We start from the raw sequence: 25670 nt of genomic DNA, 5'->3' as shown, positions 1-25670 counted from the left end.
ACTTGCAATCTCTCTTTGCTACAACAACTTCACTAAAGTTTCTAACTTTATTACCTTTATTAACCGGAAAAGTCTAAGGTTACCTTTGACCAAAACCTAGCTGTCAATTTATGGTAATTCTATAAATCTCTTAATCTCTATTGGTACACAATCAGTTTTTAATTGATTCATTTATGGATAACCAGAACATGTGGCCTTTAAGTGGTATTTGCTAAATCTATTGCCAAAATAATATCCTGGGGCAAAACCAGCTGCAGATCAATTCTAACCGATTTTTTATGGCAAGCTGCCACTCAAACATATCCACATGACGTCACCATGGACTCTTGACTTGTAGTTATTGCACAACTGTCTTGATCTTAAAAACAACAGGAAATAGCAATGTCTTAACCAAGTCTGTAGTCACTCCAGTCCCAGAGAGCACGCGTGATCCACTCCTGGTTTTCAGCGCCCCGCTCGCTTTTCCTCCTCATCTCTCCTCGCTCCTGCATTGCCATACAAGCAGATGTTCTTTCTCTATCACTAGTTTACACGATTTTCTGTCTAAGGCTGGTATTGTTTCACACGCGGTTTGGAAAGAAAACAAGGACAAAGCGGCCAGCATTTTAATGCTACACCAGTGCTCCGCTGAGTGGAGTGCGATTGGCAGCCGGGAAACTGAGGGGTAGTGAGCGCTGCAATTCTTCCTTTATTTACCACACCTGTGATGCGTTGTTTCTGAGCAACGAAGACGCACGGCGGGGATACTAATGGCCATGGTACAGGAAGAGGAGATTTGTTGAGGGGAGGACTTTGATGCAGTGTCGTTTATAACGGCGTTAAGAGCGCCAGAACTAACATTTGGACATACGACGCAATTATCAGAATTTCTGCTGATAGGTTTTATTCAAACTTAAACGCAAGGTGATAAAAAAGATGATGCCGTTACACCTGGGTCCCATTGTCCGTTGGAGATTCAGAGTAATGCTCGCGTGCAGCTGGATCCTTTCCATCGGATTTACTTGCATTGGTAAGTTAAACGTGATTTTTTTTTGTTTCGCTGTGGTTCACCTTAAAAGATAAGAAAGACCTTCACTTCTCTGTCTTTGTCTCCTTCGCACGTGTGTCATATTTTCATGCGATGCCAGTGTGTGACTGAGTCTGCCAACATTTCACCGCCCAGTCTACATTTAATGGGGTTGTGAGTTCAGAAAGTAATTGTTTATTAGGCTAAATTATAAAAGGACCGAACTGTCAGTCATCTGCGGCTGTGGTAGCCCATAGACTACGCTACGTTTACCCACGGGAGTTTGCCGTGACTGAACTCGCATCTTTTCTGCTCATCAACTGAGCTCATTCCAGCTTTATTACGACCATCATATCGTCTGTTTTCACTGCCGAAAAGTGGCACACATCGCCCTTTTTCTCAAGGATTTCTAGCCGCCCATTTGTAACTACTGTTCTTTTAGGAGAAGCGACCGCATATCATCAACTTTCAGAGATAGTGCATGTGTAAGTGAGACCGTGCTTCCTCTCCCTGACTGTCCTCCTCGGAGGCAAGCACGGGCATCAGGCTAACCTACGTGCCGACTGAGGCAGGAATACATCGTTACAGAACAAGTAACGCTCTTGCTCATGTCAGTAAGCGCATAGTAGACTAGACAGTTTTTCACGTCGTATGAACTGCGTAGTTAAAATTGACTGTTATTACTGCGTTAAGGGAACAGACCTACTCCCTTCCTTGCAACACTGATAGAACGTTTCCAATAGGGCTACACGATATAAAAGGGGGGAAAAACTGGATGCAATATTGTTTTTTTCAATGCGATATATACTGCCATATGACAAAAAAATACAGGAAATTTCATCAGATGACTTGAATAACTCTATTTGGAAAGAATTCGTGATTTTAGAATGATTTGGGTGATTTTTTTTTATTTTTTTTTTTAAGAGAAGTGCCTCTGCATAGAAAATGATAACAATAATAAAAACCCCAGGTAAAAGTTAAGGTACAATGATATGTAAGTAGTATGCATGTCATATTTGTATTTTTGCATGTCATATTTTTCCTCATCAAATAATCATACTGTAAAAAGTAATGTTTTACTTGTGCTGGAATATGTGCAAAACATACAGGAACCACAGTGATAAACTGTTTTGGTCACTTGATGTGATTCTCTAAGGTCTTGGGTATGGTATAGACAAAAAAAAACTCTTAATCACTACATTCATATGAAATAAATGAATGGCTATCTAACATTTACGTCTGTGCTACTGTAGTATCAGAGCGCACCAATCGGAGGGCTAATGGCCTTGATCCATGCATAGGCAGAGGGGGGCTGTTGACACCTTTCCCCATCCTAACACAAAGCCTTTTCACAAGGGAATGTGTTTGGGAGACGAGAAGATGACTACTGTTTTACAGAGCTCTCCACACTATTTGCAGTATACACTATAAACCTACACGTACATTTTGACACAAACTACACTCTATAACCATGTAAACAAATTTTGACACATATTATAGTCCATAACCGTACAACGGCATTCGATCTAGTAAGCATACAATAAATAGCCAATAAGAGCTCACACTAGCACACAGCAAACAAAAAAAAAATACTCATTTTGGCTCATTGCACACAGAAACACAAAGTTTGTTTGTTGTTTATGAGTATGTGGTGTATTACTATTTGTCATAACACCACTAGCAAATATGTTGCTAAAAACGTTAGCCTATGCTAAAAATGTAGGCCTATACAACACGCAAATCTCCTAGTGTGATAGTTAGAAATATTCAAACTTGCTCATCCAGTTCCTCAGATAGAAGTAATTCATCAAGTTGGAGCTCCATATTACACTACGTCTCATTGTCCTTGGAATTTAAAAGGTTGGTAACAAAATAGCCTACTCCAGCGCTCTCCATATCTCTGTTTACACACGCGCAAGGGGACATGTACCCTTCAATGGGATTCCTTCTTCCATCTACTTCTTTGTCTCCAAATAATGGAATTATACTTGGACCTAGGTGAAGTTTTGTTTGCACTTGACTTTCTCCCACATGGTCTATCTCCTCCCTTAAAGCCACAGGTAATGATGAAGTCTTAAGCATGTGAATAGAACAACTCATGAAGGGGAGGGGTTTACGCTGTCCTACTGGTGCACTGACTGAGAGATCATGTGCATACCTGAACATTTCACTTATTTGAGTTACTATTCAAACAGTCATTTTATTTGTCAGTGTATTTATTGGAAGGAAAAGCCTTTAAGGTTTATGGCAACACTATTATTGCTATGGTGGGATAATGTGGTGCGAAGATTGGATCGAAGAAGGATACGAGATTTCAGACAAAATGTATCTTATTTTTCTCTGCTCTGACGATGATGCAGCAGACTTCTGGGATCCTGGTTCTCTTGTAGATTAGTCATGGCAAATGAGAACAGTGCAAGTTTTTCCTTCTGTATCAAACAGCAAAAAAGTTGTAGCATCACGCGTTTGATTTCATTTGTCATATTTGACATTGGGCGTCCTGCAATGTCACTATTGAGTGCAAATATTGTTCAGCCCTAGTTTTCAACATCCTTTAGCTCCAGTACTGCTTTTGCAGTATCCTCACAGACCTTTACAGAGTTGGTCCCTACCTAGCCTACTAATGCTGATGAGTTGGGTCACTGATTCAACAGATGTCACAGAAATCACGTCTCATGCAAATTGATTCAAATGTTATAAACCGAAATACAAAGGAGGAGACTTGCATCCACTGGCTTAAGCACAGTGGTCTGCGTTTAGGAATATAATTCTTATATATAATTCTTATATTATATATTAACGTGATTTGTGTTACAAAATAATTGATAATTGACTTACCAATATGAACACGATTCTAAGATTCACAGGTATGCATGTTACACCTGCAGAAGGTGTTATGAAAAAATATCTTCACAGTTGCTCACTGTTTTGTTCTTTTTCTTTTCTTTTTACACCATCAAATATTCTACTCAGTTGGTGCCCACCAACAATATAACCCAATAAGGCCTTGAATGCTTTATAGTTAGAATTGCATGCATAGACTCAAGGGAAGGGTAGTGATGAAATTGCCTTTGCACATCTGGTCGTCTATATTCTGACTCCGATATCTGATGAAAATCTTTAGACTTTTCCCCACCAAGAGGCTTTTGTTGCATAGTTTACCTCCATCCATTCAGCTAAAATTGACACGCAATCACTTGCTTATGCAGACCCATTGTTCTTAGAAAGTCGATGCGTTGCTGGTTTCTAATATGGCCACCGAGAAGCACAGCTGGAGTCTGACTGGTGAGTGCGGTTAGAACAGTTTGTCAGGATTTCACACTTCATTTCCATTGTGCTTGTTCCCTGATGCTTTCCCTGGCTTTGGACAGAAGGCTAACATGTTAAAAGTTGTGTAATTGCCGCTCTTGCTCCAGGACACTCAAAATACACGAGATGATGAATTAAGAGGGCTTTTCAGCCGCATTAATTAAAGAATAATTATGAATAAATTAAGATGAAATAAACAGGCATGCTCCAGGGACATCATATTTCAGACTAAGTAAATAACAGTGTGATGATATTTACAAGGCTCTTTCAGATGTAGATTTAAACAGGAGGTTTTTTTCTTCCTCTGAAAACAAGGCCTTATGCAAAAATGTGGTTTCCATTCTGTCATAGTTACTGAGTCGTGTAAGGGACATTAATTATGCTTTTCCTTGTTTTTCATTGTTGTAAGGTGGGGCTTATGCAAACTCACTTACGCCCCAACGTGAAGATTAAAGTGAGGATGTAACAGGATGCATTCTGTCTGAGGTTGGGTGGTCCCAGTTTGGGATCTGGAGATCATTTCCGAGGTGCTCCCGACAACACGGGGGCCGCAAACGGGCTTGTCGGGAGATCACACAAGGCACTCGGCTCAGAGAGCGGGAAAGGGCTGACTTAGCGTTTGTCAATATCAAAGCCCCGGCTTGTCCTCTCCTCGGAACATAATTCAGTCAAAACTAAAGCCATGCCTGTCAATCCACATTAGTGGCTATGGGAAACGGCAAAGTCGGCCACTTCCTATCACTGCTGTGTTCTGGGAGATCAGTAGGAGCTCCAACAACAGAGATTTCCATTCAGGCGGAAGACAAAAGAGGATGGCAGACTCTGTGTGTGTGTGTGTGTGTGTGTGTGTGTGTGTGTGTGTGTGTGTGTGTGTGTGTGTGTGTGTGTGTGTGTGTGTGTGTGTGTGTGTGTGTGTGTGTGTGTGTGTGTGTGTGTGTGTGTGTGTGTGTGTGTACAAGTCTGAAATCCCTTGACGGGAGTATTGTGGTGAAAATGTGCCTGTCTGCGAGTATCTTCTGTCCTTCAGAAGATGGAGATAAGTCATGCAATCATCCACATCACTCAGCTCCCATCCCTGGCACCAAACGCCCGACAACAGGCCTGTTTTTTTTTTTTGTTTCTAGCTGTTGAGCGAGTGGAGTTCCAAGACGCTGTATAGCGTTGGATTTCATATTACCTATCTCTCACTTTCTTCTCTCTCTGTCTTTCTCTCTCTCTCTCTCTCTTGCTCTCTCTCACACACACACACATTTTTCAGACTCAACTGTGGAATCTGCTGTATGATGTTGATGCTCTCTTATGCATGTTAGCAACAATGTCATACCACTATCTCTGAAGAGAGCCAAACGTGCCATCTCAGCAGAAGCTCAGGCAGTCGTTTAGATGCTCCTTTGTGATTGCCTGCATTTAGGTCAGCCCTGCTCAGTCCTCCTAGCACATTGTCTTTGTGTTAGCAATGAGATATACATATGGAGAAAGATGGAACTATTAGCATATTATATTGGCTGTGCATGTCTCTCAGTCACACACATTTTAATCCACTTCCTCTCTGTCCCAAAGCTAATGCATGGCAAATTATCAGTATGTACAATATTAGCAGGGCAAGGTCTTTCTCATGGTAATGTTAATTTTATAGGGGAAAAAAATGATTTAGCTCCCCCCAAGTGAGAACTGTGAATTTCCAATGAAGCATGCAAAGAGAATACTTCCTCAGCAATGGCAGGGAAGGAATTTACCATATCATAATTTATTTTGGTACCCTTGACACCAGCTCTGTGAATTAGCATGATGCTATCAGGGCAGGAAGTATCCAGCAATGGGGAAGTCGTGCTTTGTGTTGGGGAAATTGTATTTTGAGGTTTTTGTGAGTGCTTAGAATTGAATTTGATTACTGGAGGTGGAGAATTAGCAGTAATGTGTTGTTGTGCTTTGACCTATTTGGATGCATTACCTCCGCATTATTGTACTGCAGTTGCATATTCTAGAATAGTACATAAGGTGTTCCATTGATTTAACGTACTTGAGAATTTATTAAAGAGGTGTTTTTTCCCTCCTTAAATGAAATGGGCGATCTATTATGATGACGTTTGATAAAGCCAGTTTAGCGAGTGAGCTTGAAGGTATACCGCATCAGCATAAATGAAGAGAAGGTAAACAGGGTGAGTCAACACCGGTCAGCTCTAAATGATCTGGGAACACGCTCCATTTGATGACAAATGTGTGCTTCTTGTCTCCTGCAAAGCTTAATATGTCCACAGCTCGCCCATCAAATGCAAATGGCCCCTCTGAAGATGGAGAGAGAGAGAGGGAGGGAGGGATGGATGGATGGAGGGAGGGAAGGAGAGAGAGAGAAAGGAAGGGACAGATAGTGTGAGAGAGGGGCAGAGCAGGAGTGAGAAAGGGGGATAGGGAAAGAGAAAGAGGACTGGGGCAGTGAGGATGACAATGTGGGAACCTCTTGGGGAAGGGGGGTTATTTTATGCAGTCGGGGAGAAAAAAAAAGCTCTGCAATGGCACTAAATCTCTGTCAAAATGTGCCCTTTTGCTTCAATTACACAGTTTCCATGATTCAGGTTCCTGAGGAAAGTGAACAGTTGCAGGGGATTGGGGCTTTGCCTATGGGCGGGGGATAAGGTCCCAGTTGAGACTCTCTCTCTCTCTGCCTGTCTGTCTGTCTGTTTTTCTGTCTCTCTCTTTTGACACCTGCTCCCACTGGCAAAGCATCTTGCAGAAAACGCCCTTCAAAAGGAGACAAGATCAGCCCGTCAAGCCCCCAAGATCTGCATCGCTCCGCTCGCCAAAGAGGCTAATCATCTGCTCCCTCCCAAGGCGACATCGCTGACCGAAGTGGCTTGACCCTTTCTGCTGACCTTGAGTGTGCTCTCCTCTCTGCTGTGATTGGACATACTGGGCCTTCTCAGCACATCTTCAGGAGCGGCAGTCATCGAAAAAGCCCTAGGGTCAGCTACCCGGGGAGTTCAAACCCGCTTCCCCCAGGGTGCCTTTGGCTTGATGCTGACGCTCGGCTTGACCCACCATTTCTGCCAAAGGGCTCTTTAAGATCTGGACCCTATGGTGATGAGCCATCTGTTTCAGTACTCACAGTATGCATTCTAAGTCCATTGTGCCTCTTAGTGCCAGGTAACTTCTGTTCCTCCTACGCAGACATTTTCTTTTTGTATTGCAGACAAAACCTCTTTATTTCTCAATTTTTTTCTGTTTTTTTTTTCTGTTTTATTAAACATATTCTTCCGGGAGAGTTTTTTTTTTTGAGAAGGTGAGAATAAATGTGAGAAACGCTCTGCGGTGTCCTCCCGTTGTGTGAAGCACATCTGTCTCTCACTCCCGGATCATTTTTGAGGTTTTGGGGGAGGCTTTCATATCCTCTGGTGATCAATAAGCCTCTAACTGTTTAATTGGCCATTGGTCAATGACAGAGAAGCACGTATAAACCCAGAGGTGTTCAGTCCTGGCTTATTATGGCCGTCCTTTGGGTCCTTTTGTGGCCCCAGTGTTTGTCCATGTTGTTGCCAGAGTGATGATTATTTGTATTCGCCGTACAGACGGCAGAGGATGCTCCCTTGGGTTGCCACCAGGGAGCGGCATAACAAGCGCCGAATCTACAGTTGGCTGAGGGCGTGCCATCCCATAATTTCAAATGGGTGGAGCTGCTAAGTAGTACACATGTCTGCTTAGGGATCAAAGGACCCTGTGCTGGGTTTCATCAGTCATTGATTGGCAGCCTGGGCCCACCAGGTTGTTCATGATTCATCTTCTGCGGCAGCCATAGCCTCTCTGCTCAATATTGACTTTACCAAGCAAACGAATAGTTGGACACCTCAGGATGAATTTAGGGAACTGGATACAGAATGATTCACTGATTTACAAGCGCTATGTCTACCAGTGCGCTGGTTTTTGTTTAGTATCTGTTTTTATTTCCCATATGAGTACTGTACTATGCACTATAAATGCTGCAAGGCTATTGTAACTGAACAGTGACATGCATGACATGCATTGTTATTCAGGACTTGGGGCTTCCATTTCATTCATCTGTGGAAAAAGGTGTGTGTGTGTGTGTGTGTGTGTGTGTGTGTGTGTGTGTGTGTGTGTGTGTGTGTGTGTGTGTGTGTGTGTGTGTGTGTGCGTGTAAGATTAATTTAGACACCACCTGTGGCGGGCCAGAGGTGGTGTTAGTACTGTCATGGCAAGGGTATTTGTGTGGCTGTCGGTTTGAGCCACGGCCAGGGCTTGTCCAGCTGAAGTGATTTTGTTGACAGGGAGAGAGAGGCCCACTGACCTTTCGTCATTATGTTCATGTGTCCAGGCACTCACGCCGCCCAGGGCCAGCAATTCAACTGAGTCAACACCGCCATCTATCCTAGAGAGACTCCCAGGGGTTAAAGATGGAGAGAAAATAAAATGTCCTGCCATTATAGACGTAGAAAAGTGTTACCACATAGTAGTGAGTTTGTGTTGCAATTATGTGTTGATGTTTGTAAGGCAAGTGCACACGAGTAGTTATTTTATTAATGAATTAATTCATTTGTTTGTTTGTCGCTGGAGCTTGTTTGTTGCTGAGTTGTTACCGTAGTTTAAACATATAACAATAAACATAAACAATAAACATTCAGAGTACCAACAATATTAAAATGGATCAATATTAGTTCAGATGGACATTTCACAATATTTAACAACCATAACTAAATACATTTTATGAAATGGATTATTTAAATCCATATCATAAAAGAGTGATACCCAGACGTACAAAATATGCAATCCTTTCCTTTTAACAGATGTAACCAGAATAGTGTAATGATTATTTATGATGAAACCCTCTTCAACCAATAGACACAAAAGCCCATAAGCCTTCGGTAGGGACCTCAACACAAAATAACAAAGGACCTTGTGGTGTAGTGGTTTACATGAAGAATTTAGCTGAAGTGTTACATAGAGGTCCAGTATCATATGTGACTCTGATGTTGATATGATTACACTGCTTTGTCTTAATAATTAATTTCATTTTGGTTTAAAAATGGTTTAATTTGGCTTAGGAGGAAATGACAAATATGTATATTCAGTGCCTGGGTCCAATTACTGCCCTGCAGTAATGGTTAATTTGGTTGTTCGTTAATGTCAACACCACAGCCTGTTTCTAAATTCTCAACATAATACTTTGAATTGTAGGAATAACACCAAGGTTAATGTAAAGAATTAGATTAAATAAGCCAATGCTGTAGTTTTTGCTGTAGCCAGGACTGTAGAATAACGCAGGCTTAGTCCTGAAGGATGCACATGTCAGGTCCTGAGGTCTGCCTCACACAGACATACTGGTCATAAGATTGGTAGCAGTGGCTGTTTGACCTTGTGTTTTGCATGTCTGTCTGTGCTGCTGAAGCCTAGGGGTGGACTGGTTTCAATGGTGCCCAGTGACCTGGATAGGCGCTGGAGGTTTGGGGGGATGTAATTGGGGACAGTACGATAATGCTGAACAGTGGAGAGCTTACTCCCAATGCCCAAGATGGGCTGCACTGGCTACCAGATTGTTGACTGAGGCCTTCGTGTTTAAGGTTATGGGTTCGAGCACCAGCACAGACCAGTTTAATTGTGACATGTTTTGAAAATAGTAGATAATACAGATGGTGAAGATTCAGGTTTGGGAACGGCAAATATTCTCAAAACCTTTTGTTATGGAATGTGGAGAGGTCCCAGAGCTTGGCAGCTAAACTGCTTTGCCTAGGGGGGTTTAACATCTTAGTTTATAGCAGAGAATCATCCTTGTCTGCAACTTAAACAACACAAACGGAAAGAAACCGAAACCGCAAATCCTCACATCCTACACATGAGCCCTACGTGATGTGAATACGTGGTAGTGGAACCTGCTGTGTGCGGATGAGTGTGTGTGACAGTTTGGCGGAGCCCAGAGCTCTCTTACCTGATTGGTCACTTGCCTGTGGTCACTTCCTGACCGGCAGCTCTGTATCTCCAGATTGAGCTATGGCCAGCTCAAGCATCCAAAACAAATGTATGCCACAAATCCAAACGCCATGGCTTATCTTCAGGACACACGTTTGGCAACTCATTTTTGCCTCACCTAATTGTGTGCCAAGATGCTAGGACAGGTGTGCTCTTACCAATTAGCCACAGGTAGTGACATCACTGAAGCCCCGCCTTGTAAGTCAGTGCTTTCCCTACCAGGTGACCTTACCAATCCTAACACTTTATATCGCTTATATATGGTGTCTACTGGTATTTTATATATGGTGTCTGGTGTCTGTTGCTGCTGCTTTTTAGTCCAAATAAGCCTTATGGTGAAGCACTCAATGAGATTTTAGATGGGAGAGAGTGATGCAAGGGCAGCGAGTCAGGAATGAAACTCACCCCCGATGCGTTCAACAACATGCACTACCATCAGTAAGAGTAACATTTCCATCACCCATGAAACATAACCACCCATTCAGTTTTCAAGGTAATTTATTGTGCAGTAGGCACATGTTTGCCTCTTTTGTTCCTCCTAACAAATGCAAGCGAAAGCCAGGTTTTGTCATTGTGGAGCACTTAGGTTTAGCGCTCTGACAAAGCTCTAGTTACTGGGCTTTCAGGAAGGCAAAGCGGCAATGCATTCCTTTTTCTGGGCAAGGACACTGCAGTTCAGGACTCTGCTCCTGCAATCAATTATGATAGAAAAGCTTTTTTTTACTTTTGATAACTTGTTGTAGTATGGCATAACACTGAAAGTAGAGCAAACATGTTTTATATAAAACAGTTTTCAAAGAATGAAGCACAGTATGACCTCTTGATCTAGGTGTCTCAGGGAACTTCAGTTTGAGTGCTCAAACTCAAGAAGTTACATTCTGCTCCGTCTTCAGTATCTCCCACATTGGACTCACACATCACAACACAACATAACACATCACAACACATTACCATTGGAAAATACTGAATGGTCATTTGTTTCTCTCCACAGATTTTAATGATGGCTTTGTATTCACATCACTCTTCATTTTCAAGCAAATATGTTGAATTATTTATAGAAAAAATGAATAAAAAAATCATTAAGGTCTGTGCTGTTTACTGTTCATTAATGCTGAATGAGTACCAGCTGACAACTCTGTTCTCTGCGGTGGTTGAAGAGATCACACAGGGCAAGCACACACCATAGAGTCAACACACTTACAGCGTCATAGATGTGTCTTCACCTCTTACTGTATTTGCAGTGTGGGATATGTAGTATTTTTGTATGTGTGCAGTGTGGGATATGTAGTATTTTTGTATGTAGGCCACTATTAGGCAGCGCATCTGAATTCCACATTCTCTCCATTGAGATGTTTGCTCGGAGCGAAAGCAAATGTCAGATATGTTTTCAGTTCATGTTGCTCTGTGTTGGAAAAAGGCTCAGAAGGACTTGCCTTTGACACTTCTTGTTCTGAGACAATGTCCCGCGGGGGGCCAGACAGTGTTATGAAACAGAGTTGTGAGATAAGCATTCTCCTTTCACTTGGAAAAAAGGGTAGATGTTACACTGCTGGGCTCAGAGTGATGTCGTCAGTAAATAGACCTTGAATAGCTAGTAACGTTGTTCAGTGCTCTTCCAAATGTAACACTGTGTAGCAGCTGAAATGGAGCCCTCAGTTTCACCCCCAACACCCTACTTGCTTCTCGCGACTGCTGTACAGAGTCCCTGAACTTGGGTTAACACCAACATCGCTCATGCTTTTGTAGATGGGCACAGTCATGCTCTTTAACTGCTTTTGCTGTTTTTTTGTCTTCAGGTTTGGACACCAGTCCTCAAGTTTGGTCATCGGATGCTTGTGGTTGCTGTTGGTTAGTTGTGCCGCTGTTGTCACGACAACTGGCCCAGTTTGTTGTGTGGCGTGGGCTGAGTGTACACGCACATGCAGCACTCTCTGTTTATTACACCACGTACAACAGGAGCTCTTAATCTGTGCCATCCCTGAACCACAGGTTAAGAGGACTTCACCATGAGCTTGTTGGGTTTTTACAAGCAGGTCTCTTGTCTGGCAGTAAACAAAGCAGTGTTTTTTTTATTTCACAAAATCACTCGCCTCTGCAGGAGCCGCATCGTAGCCTTGATGTCATAAAACAGGGCCAGTGAAGCAGGAGAGACATGAAGACCATGCCTCAAGATTCAATGCGTTGTCTTTTTTATTACTCACCAGGCTTCGGTCTGGTTGAAAGGCATCCAGCATGTGTACCTAGAGAGGGTATTGTTCCCCGTGAATCTCTATCAGTGCAAGACAGCCAACTTTCGTGCAATATTAATAGGTGTTGGAAGAAGGACAGGGCTTCAATGAAAAGGCAGGTACATGATCTTGCCCGGTGGTGGTGAGAACTATAAAGCACTTCAGCTGACTGAGGTTTAATCTTACCGCAGTTAAAACAGTGCTGTTTACAATCAGCTCGTACCCCTAGAGATTGAGGTGCCGTTGCCTTTAAAAAAAATTATCTCCCAGTCGTTTGTTTTGAGTATGAGTAAAAAACAAGTTCACGTCATGAGTGTGAACTCCCACTAAATGCCTGCAAATCTCCCTATTTTTGTCGCGTCCAGGGTGCTCTTTACAGAGTCCACTGACTGGCTGATGAGTCATGCATCTGTTTGCCAAGTCTCATAAAAAGGAGCTTTTTCGGATCACACGTTCGGGGGGGTGACTCACACCGGCGAGGGGGGCGGGGGGGTGGCTCGCTTAAGGTGTCCTGGCTCGCTAAAGGTGTCCTGGTGTAATAACAATCAGATTGACTGACAAACAACAAGACAACAACAGCAAGGGCCATCCGATTACTCGAGTGAGACTTGGGAGCTGTAGAGGCGTGAGCATCGGGCTGAATCATCTCATCACATTTCACGAATTTGGTTAATTTTAGCTCCAATTGTTCAGCTTAGCATGATAAACGATTGGAGGAAGAGGATTTTTGTTCCTCCTCTCTCTCTCTACTGACTGGTGTGGTGTTGAACTCAGGTGAAGGATGGTGTATTCAGCTGAAAGATGTAAATTACCTTCAATCTTTCTGTGAATTACAGGAATTGGGGTTTGGAAATGAACTGAAATAACATTGGTTCATTCTTATTTTAGAGCACAGAGAAGAAATGTAAGCAGGCAAGATGTTATTAATACAGTATTTTAGAGTGGATACAAATATGTAGTTAAAAATACATTCTGCCAAGGGACCGATGATGTCTCCGAGGACAGCACCTATAGTGCTGCAGAACATCATCTCAATGCACACATATACTAGACGTTTCTGAAAGTGTAATACGAATCTTAATTGTGTCTTAATTGAGAGCATATCAAAAGGAAGGAAATGGCAGCTGTAATCATTTTAAAGCGTTCCATCTCCCTGGAAGGCTCGGGGAAGGCCCTTCCTTTTGACAATTCAGTCCCCAGCTCCCTCCGCAGATTTAGAGAAGGGATTTGTTCCTGAACATCAGTACAAAGGAGACAAGAAGAGAATGTAAGACCAGTGTCACATACAAAAGCAACTCATCTCCTCTCCTCTCCTCTCGTCGGGTAACTGGCGTAAGACACCCCCCCCCCCCCCCCCCCCCCTTGCCGAAGGCCTTTTTGTCCTGCCTCTGAGCTCTAGCGTTCCCTTAACAAGCCTGTCTTACCTTTCAGACTTTATTACCGTAATCAATGGTACACATTAGCTTTCCCTGTGCATCATGTTGCAAAGGCACCGAGAGGCATAGAGAGAGGAGCTGATTGGGGTATAATTTGTCTTTTGTGTCTGGACAAGTCTGTTTTAAATCTGTCTTTACAGGGGCCCTCTTTACTGGCAAACAAGTCCCAAACAGAATTCTCTGAAAATGACCTATGAACAGCGATAAGAAAAAAGAGCATTTTTATACAGTTGTGGTTTTGGTGCCAGCTTGGCCTGTTTGGGTACCATTAGCACAGAAGAGTCCCCTGTGAAAGTATATTTAAAACTTGTGAAGATAGCATATTTCGATATTTCCTCTAATTAAAACCTCCTATTCAAATCCATGTAGAGGGTGGAGGAAGAGGCTAAATTAGAGATGGATGTGTACAGATTAAGGATTTGGTGGCAATAAAACTGTCAGTTTCTTCCTTTGGTACACTGAGAGAGCAGTTAGTGACTATATGTTTTTTTTAAGTTGAAGGTGCCGTGTGAATGTGCAACAGTAACGAGATGAAGAGGTGAAAAGGAGTTTTGTCTTGAACGTTGTGAAATAAAGGTGTCAGCATTGCTGCCTTTTAAAAGCCAAACCAAAAAGACTATCTAGCCTGATTTGGTTAAAGAAGAACTGGCCTGTATGACGGCACATTAATCAACCACAGAGCTTCCTTTGTGCTTAGACCCGGCCATCACATGTGCTCACTGTTCTCACCGCCCCTGTCCTTACTGGCTCGTCATATTAGCCGGGCACCTTAGTGCTATGTGAGCACATTTTACACATAGTCCTAATTTCTGCGACGGCAGCCACAGCCCGGACATGAGGGTGAGGGTGAGGGTGAGGGTGAGGGAGAGGAGAGGAGAGGAGAGGAGAGGAGAGGGCTGGCGGGCTTCCATAGTTGAGAGTGCCTCGTCCCTAATTTCAGCCGAATTCTTTCAGTGTGTTTGATGAGTGATCCCGGTGCTAAGAGATGGCCTTCCACAGACCACCAAGGGCCTTGCTTTAAAAAAAACTAAAACAAATAAAAGAACCGCCCCAACCCATTAGCACCCCCACCCCCCGACCCCCGACCCCCGACCCTCTCTCTCTGTTCCTCACAGTCCTCCAAAACACAATTAGCCGCCCTCGTTTGGAAAGCCATAGAACAAAGGTGATCCCTGGGAGCCACGACCGTGGCCAGTGGCACGTGGGGTGGGTGGGGGTGTGTGGGTGTGTGGTGGGCGTAGGAGGGTGATCTGGTGACACACTCATGGCCCGAGGCTGCTCCCTTGACCAGAGAAGTCGGCGCCTGTCACCACGCATCACCGTCTCCAAAGCGACTAATGGCATTTCCAAAATGGCGAGGGGTGGAACAAAAAGCCGAGTTTAAGAGCACACGGAAAAGAAAGAGCGGGAAGTGGAGAGGGGGGGTAAAAAAAGAAAAGAATGAAAAGAGAGGAGAAAAAAACCATACACACATCTCAGGAGAGGCATGCTGCCCGCACTTCCTCTCACCATTAGTCTGTGCCCTCCTTTTCTGTTTGTGCTCGCAGACATGCGCTGGGTAGGTGTGGGGTAGTAGCCCGGGCCTGTGAGCACATGCTGAGGCACCGCAACGAGCGATTAAGGAGTCTTTCCACTCGCAGCTGAGCTCCTGCGTCTGGTCTGTCACGCTGAAGCGGCTGTGGGGTTTATGAGGGGGGGGGGGGGGGTACACTAACAAGAGCAAGATGCTACATATACAAGGTCAACACTGACACAAGTCAGATTTGTCATCGCCAATATTAGCCTCTGCTTGAGAGAATGAGATGTGATTATGGGCCAGGGGGAGCACTAGCCACTACAGAAAACAAGCGCTAAGCTCATGGCTTTTACTCCAGTCTTCCGTATGCCAGCGTGATAAAAGCAACATTGTTGATATGAAATTAAATATTCTGGTTTCATATGAATGTTAAATACTATGTTGTAATATCATATATATATATATATATACATGTATATCATATCATAGTGTTAAATACTCTGTTTTGATGTTTGATTTGAGGATTCTGTTACCTGTGTAGGTTTAACACCGTGAACCACAGGCTCAGAGTTAAATTTGAGTTAAATTGTGGAACTCCACCCACTGCATAATTCAGAAAAATGCTAAAAGAGTGGGCAAGGGGCTGAGGGGTGGGGTGGGGTGTAAACTCCTGTGAATGATGAGTCTCAATATGAAAATGAGACTCACACTCACTGCCCATTTCATGATGTGGATTTGTACCTAATGGTCGCACATATACGTCGGCATTGGTTCACTGTGATTTTAAACAGTCGATGGCGTGTTGAGCCATTTTCAACCCATAAAAATGCAGATTTGTATTAAAAATATAAAATTTAAACACCAGCATTGATGTGTTTCATCACAGTATAGTCATATCCTTTAGTTTACAGGTCAAAAAACACATTTAAGGGTGCAGTTGCCCTTTAAATACTAATGACTTGACCATGCTGCGGTGCACAATGGATGTCACACCCACTGCTAATTGGATTAAAAGCTCATTTGGTGGAGTTGACTCGGTACTGTTCTTTGTCATTAGTGGTTGTGCATATTAGACCATATTTCCATGGACAGTGAATGATGGATAGTAATGGCTTGGAAAAGCACCTCTGGAGTGACGCCCACGCTGTGCAGTATGCATGTCACAGTGTCACATTTCATCAAATATGTTGTCTTAATTTTCCACCTAGATGGCACTTTTTTTTGTCTCCTTCTTAAGGAAGATTAATAAAAGGTTAATAAAAACATACATTATATAATGCACAAAATCTAAGTATATGCAATATTTTCTGTTTCATACAGTAGTTTAATTTATATAGTATCACAAATTATGTAATAATCTCTGGATATTTATATGGTAAAGTCTCTGTATGTGAGTTAATGGTGTGACTGTCTTAAACTCTTTGCCGTGCTGCTACTATAAGAAAGTTCGATAATCCGCTGGAATAGTTGTGTCCTCATGGGATGGAGGTATGTTTCCCTCGCCTTTTATCTGGTGACTTGAGCTCTGAAACCTATATCCAGCCTGGGAGAAGAATGGCCGGGGAAAGAAAACAAAAGTAGACCATTGTATGCGGCGGCGGCTCAGATAAGCAGTGTCTCTGCTCTTTTTATCTGTCGCCTCCGTAAGGAACACTGTCTCTCCGAGACAAGCCAGCGGATAAAATGACCCAGGGTCCACCTAAACGGCAGGTGTTCTCCGGGGGCCCCAACCCTTCTGGGAGCGGTCTCTCCCGAAATAATGAACGGCTCGCATTTAACCCTGGTTGTACCGATGCGATAATTGACTCTCCTCCTTGGGTTGGGTTCGTGTTTCGTCTGTTTCTAAGCTTGTACATGGGCCCCATCCACTGAATGTTTAGTTTGTGTTGAGTGCGTCTTTGAAGTGGTCTGTAGAACAAGGATGTGACAAGCATTTGTTTGTACATGCCCGTGCTATGCATCACTGATCAGTTATCACACAGTGTGAAACCCTGCTCCTTGATAATTATATTGATAGTTATTATTGTATTGAATCTATTGTATTGAATCTATATTAATGTCCCTTTGAGGGCATTTTGTGGATTTTGCTCTCTAATTCTGTGCCTCTAAAATAGCATTAACTGGTATAAAACTATGATATACTTTCCTCTACTAAAGGTGGAGTGGGAAACTGATGAACATGTGTGTTTTGAGACTATATGTGTCAGAAAATAATGCAGGTTGGTGAATGACATACCTAATAAAGTTTTGTGAAGTTATGTTTTATTCATGCCCTTGAAAAAGTGACCCCGGTTGCTAGGTGAATGGTTATCTATGGTATTAGCATACCAGAAAAGCCAGTCGTGCAGCAGCCATCACCTATCACTTCAAATTCAGTGTTATTTGCATCCATTTATAGAATTTCCGTGGTATTTCCCAGAGAGTGAAGTATATTTTCAGTGCCTCAGGATTGGCATAGGATAGGCTTTAATCGCAGCTGTGCGGAATTGACTATCTTTCTGACAGAAGATCTTGACAGGGTGTCTTATTAATGCATGAAATTCTATCACTGTCAAAATGTCTCTGGTTTATAATGTGAAATCTGCTTTACTGTACTGTGGGATTTTACACAGAAATGTGACTTGCTGTACTGAAAAGACTTTGAGCGCCATATAAAGTCTCTCAGTGTGTTCTTGAATCAGATTAGATGGCATCTTTGAAGACACGGGTATATGAAACGTCTTTAATGAGGAGCACCACTTCCCATAAGCTGCCTGAATAATTTGTTGCAGTTGCGCTTTAGTTCAGTGTGATTTTTGTACACACTTATTTTAATTCATCATTCCCATTGACTGGCTTATAGACAGGACCGAACCAGAGTTACAGTCTGACAGTTCTCCCGAGTGATTTTGACTGGGTTTTGGACTCGTGATACTTCCTGTCAAAGGAAAGAACCAGAGAACAATAGAACCGAAGTCACTCAATACATTATTTTCTGCACTGCGCAATAAGAGCACATCCTGTTTAATCTTTCTGTGTTTTTCCCTCTCCATTGTCAAATTGAATGAAATGCGGAGACCTTGGGGTGGGGAGGTTTGTAATACGGTCTGACGGATGCATCAACATTAGGAACATGTTGACTGGACTCTATTAGTCCTGCACTGAGATCCATACCCTGGGTTTGAAGGGCCGGGGGGGTGGGGGGCGTCTTAAGACGTATACCATGTGCACTTGTACAAAGCAGTGTGGTCATACCTTTCGCCACTGGTGTCGAATCTCATCTGCCTCAGCTTGACGAGGTGTGTCACGGCCGCTCCGCATGTGTAGGCAAGGTCAGCCGGCGTCAGGCGGAGAATCATCGCCCCACTGCCCACGAAAACTCATCGCTGGTGCCCGCTAGGAGGCCTATTCCTGTGGCCATCTCCTCAGAGAGCCCATTGTGTCTGACTTTTCTTATCTTCTGTAAAAACTCTCCAACTAGGGGGAACATATCGTTATTTCAGCTCCTACGACTCCAGAATCCTGTCATTGGCTGCCCTCATTGCACCGCATGTATTTCTCAAGATGTTCTTTGAAATGCGGTACCGTGTACCATGCTCTGCCTTGTACGGTGAACCTTTTTTTTTTTTTCTTCTCTTTTTTTGTTGTCCCATCTGTCTCAGTGTTCATGCATGCTGGATAGGTGCCCCTCAGCCTGGTGTTTGTTTTTCTGAACATACTGGGAGGCAGACAGAGTTGGCTCCGCACGGCCGGGGGAGTCTCCCTGCTTCAGTCGTTTAGTATTCATTCTTAAGGCCCGTTACACACAGCGTGTTGAATTAGCGAAATTGCTTATTTGCAGAGTTATTGCATCCCACCCCCCCCCCCTCCCCTAAAAAAATGCATTAGCATTTGGGTTTGGGTGACACTCCTTGTTTGTCATATCATTGACAGCACTGTGATTTAATTATACCCAGAATCAGACGACGGGTTCACACAGCCTAATATAAACCGCAGTGCCAGGAGATTAACTGCTCCCGCATTCTTCATGTGTTTCCTCTGCTGAGAGAGGGCAGCTGATGGAGAACTGGTGGTATTAATGTATAATAATAACTTTTCTCACGGAAACTCTTGACCTCCTCCAGATGCAAGCAAGAGACACATACACACATACACACACACACACACACACACACTATACATTCTGACTCCTCTTCCCCGGCTCAGCCTCGGATTCCAGCGCGTCATCCTGGCGGTGCTATCTCGCCATCTTTAATTTAGAAATGCGCCAGGAACACTCGTGGGGGAGACGGTTATCGGAGCCGGGCGTCTGTCTGTCTTGTCTCAACACGCATGCCACTCGGCATTGTCTAATAACCTTTCACCACCGGCTCTCTTTCTCTCGCAGGTGGAATGGGGGAGTGGTGGGGGAGGCGTACTGGGGGGGGGGGGCGTACTGCTGTCAGTAACACAGCTTCCCATTGTCACCTGTCTATGTGTCTGTCAAACTATCTGCTTGTCCCAGGCAACGTCAAGGCTGGCATTCAAAATTATGAAAATATCAGAAAATGTTGTTTCTTGTTGGCTCGATTTAAAGAGAAAATGAAGACACCAGCCAACAACAACAACGAATAAACTTTATTTCGGGATGATGGTAATTCCTGAATGTCATAAAAAACTCTCTGAAGTGATATTCTGTGGGTCCCGTGTCACGGTTGACCGTAAGCGCTGTCCCCTGCTGACGAGACAGCATTGCGCTCCTAACCAGCAGAGAAAGAGCGTAATTTGTTTTGAGGGCAGAGACGGCAATCGATCGTATTTTCATTACAGTTATGTTTTCATACTTCACAAGAGGATAGTGTGGAACGGCGGTAAATGATACATTAATGCTCATGGCCCTCTCTCTCTCTCTCTCGCTCTCTCTCTCTCTCTCTCTCTCTCTCTCTCTCTCTCGCCTGCCATCCCTCTCCTCTCTGGCCCTAGCTTGTCATCTCTTTGTGTCCGGCTTGGGAAGATGAGCTTGGGGGTAGAGGAACATAATCCACCACCTCGCTGCCACATTCCCCAATAGACTGCTGTCCAGTTTGTCAGGGGCTACCTTACGTGCAGCACCCACATGGGCCTGCCTGCCTGGGTGGCTCCTATTTAATGAGGGTCTACCTCTGGGGCAGACAAAAGGCAAGCAAGGTTCTTTTATGAAATCTCTGAAACCCATAGTCTGTATGTTTTGTGAAATGTATGCTTACATCATGAGGGCTTTGTTGTCTGCATTCATAAATTCCTCTTTGGCAGTCTTTGATATGCACTACATCTTTCTCTCCAAGTCCTCCCTCCCTCTGTCCATCTCTTTATCTCTCTGTCTTTTACTATACCAATGCCATTCCTCTATTAAAGTCTTGAAGAATATTTCCCCCGTGGTTAGGTGAGTCACGGCGCTGGCAGTGTTTGAATGGCAGGTTTATTGTGAGTCTCAATGAGTCATGGCTTCCACTCAGGGGAATGTGCGGAAAGTCCAAGGGGTACATCACCGCGGTGCACCGCGCTGCACCGCCGGTTGGCCGTCATTGTCATTGCCACAGAAGAAAAAAGAAGAGGAGGGGCGAGCTGGCTAATGCCCAGGCACTCCATTGAAGGGAGCTCATTACAGAAAGTCTGTGCTGAATTGACCCCCTCTCCTCCTTCAGTTCAGTGTGTGGAGGGCACTGCAGGGCAATAGTGAAATCACACTTTATTTTCAAGGAATCTTGCTCTCTTTCATCACCTCCCAGCCCCCATGGGATCCATGTGTTAATTAAACTCTAATCCTTTCATGTACACATTTATCGTTTTCCAGCCAAACTAGTCCTAGCGTAACAGCTCCGAACTCTTGAGACATATGTGCTGTTTAGAGACACTGCATTTGCAAGCCTATTGTGGGTGCAACCTTTGCGAATACATTCAAGTCAAAAGCTGTTTTGTTTTAAAAAAAAACAAACAGAATACATCGTTCTTCTTCTGAACAATGTTGAGCGTGTAAGTATCTAAGCTGTGATTTGGCACTCCATAAATCTCGACCATGAGGAATGGATCCCAGAACGAGCGCATGGCCACCCTGGCAGGTGCATCTTTGATCAGTGCTAAAAGTAGTTATGGGCCCAAGTAATCTGCGAAACAAAAGGGAGGTTTGCTTTGGCACGCTCTCGTGTTGATTTATGATTTGCTGTTTGTTTATTTCCACGGGAAGTCACTCCTGCATGTGTCCTTATCGTCCCCACCACAGAGAGTATTTGGCCGCCTTTTTTTTTTTTTTTGGTCTGATAAGCCCCGTTCTGCATTTCCCCCCTTTATTGCTTTCATCAGTTATTTATGCTCTTTTATTGTGATGATGTATTTCCTCCTCAGTGGAGGTAAATGGCAATATGTGGTGTACCAGATCAGGGGCATTACTCTCCTTTTCTATAAACAAAGGTTCAAGGCGGTTTATTTCACTCTGCCAGTATCTTATTATCAGCTCCCAGACTGTTTTCATTTTTGACCTTATTTTAATTCAAAGATAAGCATCCCCTGGGCAAAATTGTAGCAAATTAGTCCTTTATCTGGTGGCTTTAAAGACTGCTTTGTCACTGGGCTTGTCTGTTGTATTGAAACGTGATGTATTGACTGGAGAAATCTGGCGGGCTGGTAAATACCAGCCGTCTCATCCGAGATTTGGTTTGGGAGGAAAACAGTGCGTATTCAGTCGCCGAAAGATACTTATTATGTGCATGTGTAATGTAATATCTGATCAAACCCATGAAATGACCCGGGCTTATGAGTATGCTCTACTTTGTATGCAAAAATGGAACCGCGCTTTGATTCACGGAAAATCTCCCGTTCCTCGCAAAGCCTGGCCACCTTTTTTTCCCTTTTTTCTTTCGCTTTCACAGTGGAGGCCTCTGGCTTCTGTAAGGTTGCTTGCCAGTTTAGTGGACAATGTTGGACTTTGCCAGCCAAAAAATTACATCATTTTGGGGTGGGGGGGCATCTTTTGCCTCCCCGGTGTAGCCGGACGACAAGCGAGGAAGCAGAGCGTGGAGCTTCAACCTTTGCTTGTGCCAAGTGCCATCAGAGTTATCTGGTGCTGAGGCATGGAGCAGGCTGATAAAACAATCCTGAAGGGGAAATGATTCCACTCCTAATCAGATTTATTTGTGCGTCCCACTGAGGAAGATTGATGTCTTATCCCAAGCCAAGGATTTCAATTCTCTGTGCCACGACACAGATAAACAATCAGCTTCCTGTCTCTTGAGATTTTTTAATTGTGTGTTTCTGTTGTTGGCTTTGTGTGTGTGTGTGTGTGTCCACATATCTCTGTGTGTGTGTTTTTAGCTTTGTGTTGATACAAATTTGTGTGTGTGTGTGTGTGTTCATGCCTCCGTGAGTGTGCATAACAAGTACCCCAGACAGACAAGGAAAGTCACTGTCTGTCTCTTAAGCCTTTCATGACTATTTTTTCATTGCTGTTAAATACCAGACATCTGCTCTCCCGTCCCGTGACGGGCAACTGAAATGGGAAGCTCAAGCCCAGATCAAAACAGAGCTGCCAGTCCCATACTGAAAACAGCCTCCACACAAGCTTCTCACCCCCATTACCAACACTTGAAGTCCCCACTTTTAGCGGTGAAGAAGTGAGGTCATTGTTTCATTGGAGGGAACGGTGAAGTAATTGCTCCTGAATAAATTGGACACTGATTGCTGGTTCCTTACATCTTCAGATGACATTTTGCTTGTTAGCTCAACCGTATGCAAACATCATGAAGAGGCCACTTCCTCAGATACAGATAAGGCATTGATTTTTTTATTTTTTTTCCCATCCCTTCCTTTGGGAATTTAAAGGTTCATCTTATCAAATTACCAAATGGACCTACGGGGCCAGGTTAGATAGACATCAAGATAAACATAATTGCTCTCCGAGAATATTCAGAGGAGAGCATTAGCAAGCCATAATGGGGAACCTAATGGTGCTTTGAGGGCTACATGAGGATACAGGGCTGGGTGGGAGCTCTTCTGAGCAGTTATTTATGTGTAGGGTTATTTATTCCTCTATTCCCTCTTCTATGGTTGCTTTTTCAGTGGGAATGTGCAGACTGGTGAGGAATGAACCACTCACGTGAGTGCAAAGATAGAATTTTGGGTGAGAGATGGGTGTCAATGAGAGAGAGAGAGAGAGAGAGAGAGAGAGAGAGAGAGATGGTGAGATGGTGTTACACTGCACTGGTGTTTGCAGTCAGTACATTGCTGGCATTCACCATCTGCTTTATTTTTCCCATTAAGAGACACGCATAACACCTTTTAACAGCTATGGTTTTTTTTTTCCTCCAAGAAACAACAGATTTCCTGGTTCTTTTACCGTACTGAATCACTGGTCCTGAGTTTAAATATACAGCAGAAGGCCGGGGCTGCAGTACATCATGAAAGAAGGCACCGCTGACTGCATTATGGGAAATATTTATGAAAAATAGCATACATTCTGAAATGACAATAAGGATGGATTAGGAATAGGAAGAACATAAGCAGAGAAGATGGGCCGTACATTTAATTTCATAAAGGAATATGTTCATCAAAGGGGAGAGCTGATGTGGAAACGCTGTGTAATCAGTCTATGTGGAACATGTTAAATACATTTAATGGGGCAGTGGAAAACAGCCTTGGTTACCTCTGGCATTAATCTAAAATTTATGAGGGACGATTTAGTCCGGTCTCCAGCGGAGCCTTGAGAATCGTTTCTCCTTCAGTCCACACACGTTTAGCATAAATTCATCTTTCTTTCTTTCTTTTTCTGTCTCTCTCTCTCCCCTCCACCCTGCCCCAGTAATACCTGCCATCACTCCTGTGTAGTGCACCACGCTGCATAGAACAGACTTGGCCATCGCTGCTATTCTGTGGTTTGATGGCACAGTATTTAATGCAAGTGAAATAACTACTACTGGCCTGAAGAGGCGCCTCTAAACAAATCAATCGGTATATAAATCAAGTGAATTTACTGCTCTCCATTGATCTTCATTTGAGTCCATTTGGCATTCATTTTTTATCTTAAAAGTTGGTAGAAGAAAGTGCACTCCTCTCCAGCAAGCCCAGCAGCACCGTGGCCTAGCAACACCTTAATTGGTGGCCATTGCTCATATGGGTCTGATTCACCTGATGCGCTGAAGCACCATTGACTTTAGCCAGTGAGCACATTGTGGGCAAATGATAAGGACAATCAATTTACATTGCACTATCGACAGTGTGTACAGGCCTCCGCCATGACCTACCTCATGGGTGCCGCTGCCACAGCAGCTCTTTAGAGTGCATTCATTAGAGAGTATTGACCCCAAGTCTTCTGCAGTTTTACCGATTTCTCTCTCGCTCTCTTTCAATTATTTGTCTATATGTTTTATTAGATTTCTCCCGGATTTGAAAGTCACTAAGAAACAGTTTGCACATACCCTGAATAGCCACTAACAAGTGAACATTACAATCAACTGAAGGGTTTGAAAACCAGACCTTTGCTTGATTTCTTATTTGAATGCGAGAGCAAAAAAAGCATGACTGCTATGAATTATGAATTCTATTCAGTGGTTGATTTTTCTTTCTTTTCTTTTTTTATAGAGTAGTAAATGCATATTTATGTGTGGTGCCTTTGCCTTTCATGTCATTAAATGTGTCATTTATAAACTGGCATGAAGTTTGCATGCAACTTTCTGAATACATTAATAGTGGGTGTAATTGTGGAAAAGACCATTTGGTACAACTCCTTAGGAAAAACCCTCTTCTAAAGGAGACCAGGGAGCTTGTACAGGGCCATCTAAAGGTGGAGGTGCCTGTTATTAAAAGGCACATGACCTCATTGCCTTAAACCTCCATCACTCCATTGGATTAGTTCCCCAACAGCAAAACTAATGTCCAAATGCTGCCGTCTGTAAAGTACAAATGGCTTCTACTCCAGAAGCACTTGCCTGCAGCGATCTGAGCCCCAGAACATCGGGTAGAATGAGTTTTTTTTTTTTTTTTTTAAATGACAAAAGCAACTTGCAGCAATGGCATGGCTGTTCATTCTCTTTTGTTCTCATTCATTGTTTGATTTTTTTTTTTTTTTATAATTCTTTTTATGCATTATATCAGCATTGAGAAAACATGTCTGTCATGAACAAAGCCATCTATACGAGATTTACAGAGCGTGTAGGTTGAGGAAAGGAAACCCAAACCAGTAATCCCCCACCTCTGCAGTCCTCTGCTTTAAATAC

At 43.4% G+C, this 25670-nt stretch overlaps 1 protein-coding gene across 5 annotated transcripts in view; it reads left to right on the top strand.

Annotated features, from left to right (window-relative positions):
• Positions 1 to 454: 454 nt before the first annotated feature.
• unc5a (unc-5 netrin receptor A) overlaps positions 455 to 25670 on the top strand; it is a 137353-nt gene continuing 112137 nt past the window's right edge. For 2 of the 5 annotated variants that reach the window (XM_031558080.2, XM_031558077.2), the window contains exon 1: positions 456 to 1009. In XM_031558080.2, the coding sequence (XP_031413940.1) occupies positions 916 to 1009 (94 nt within the window). In that variant the 5' untranslated portion in view covers positions 456 to 915. Of the gene's footprint in view, positions 1010 to 25670 lie in introns of all 5 variants that reach the window. The other 3 variants (XM_031558076.2, XM_031558078.2, XM_031558079.2) reach the window with 3 other exon arrangements.

This window comes from Clupea harengus, chromosome 20, assembly GCF_900700415.2.
Source record: "Clupea harengus chromosome 20, Ch_v2.0.2, whole genome shotgun sequence".
Taxonomy (NCBI): Eukaryota; Metazoa; Chordata; class Actinopteri; order Clupeiformes; family Clupeidae; genus Clupea; species Clupea harengus.
The sequence above is the reverse complement of the archived record's forward strand: the minus strand, read 5'-3'. Positions and strand labels throughout refer to the sequence as shown.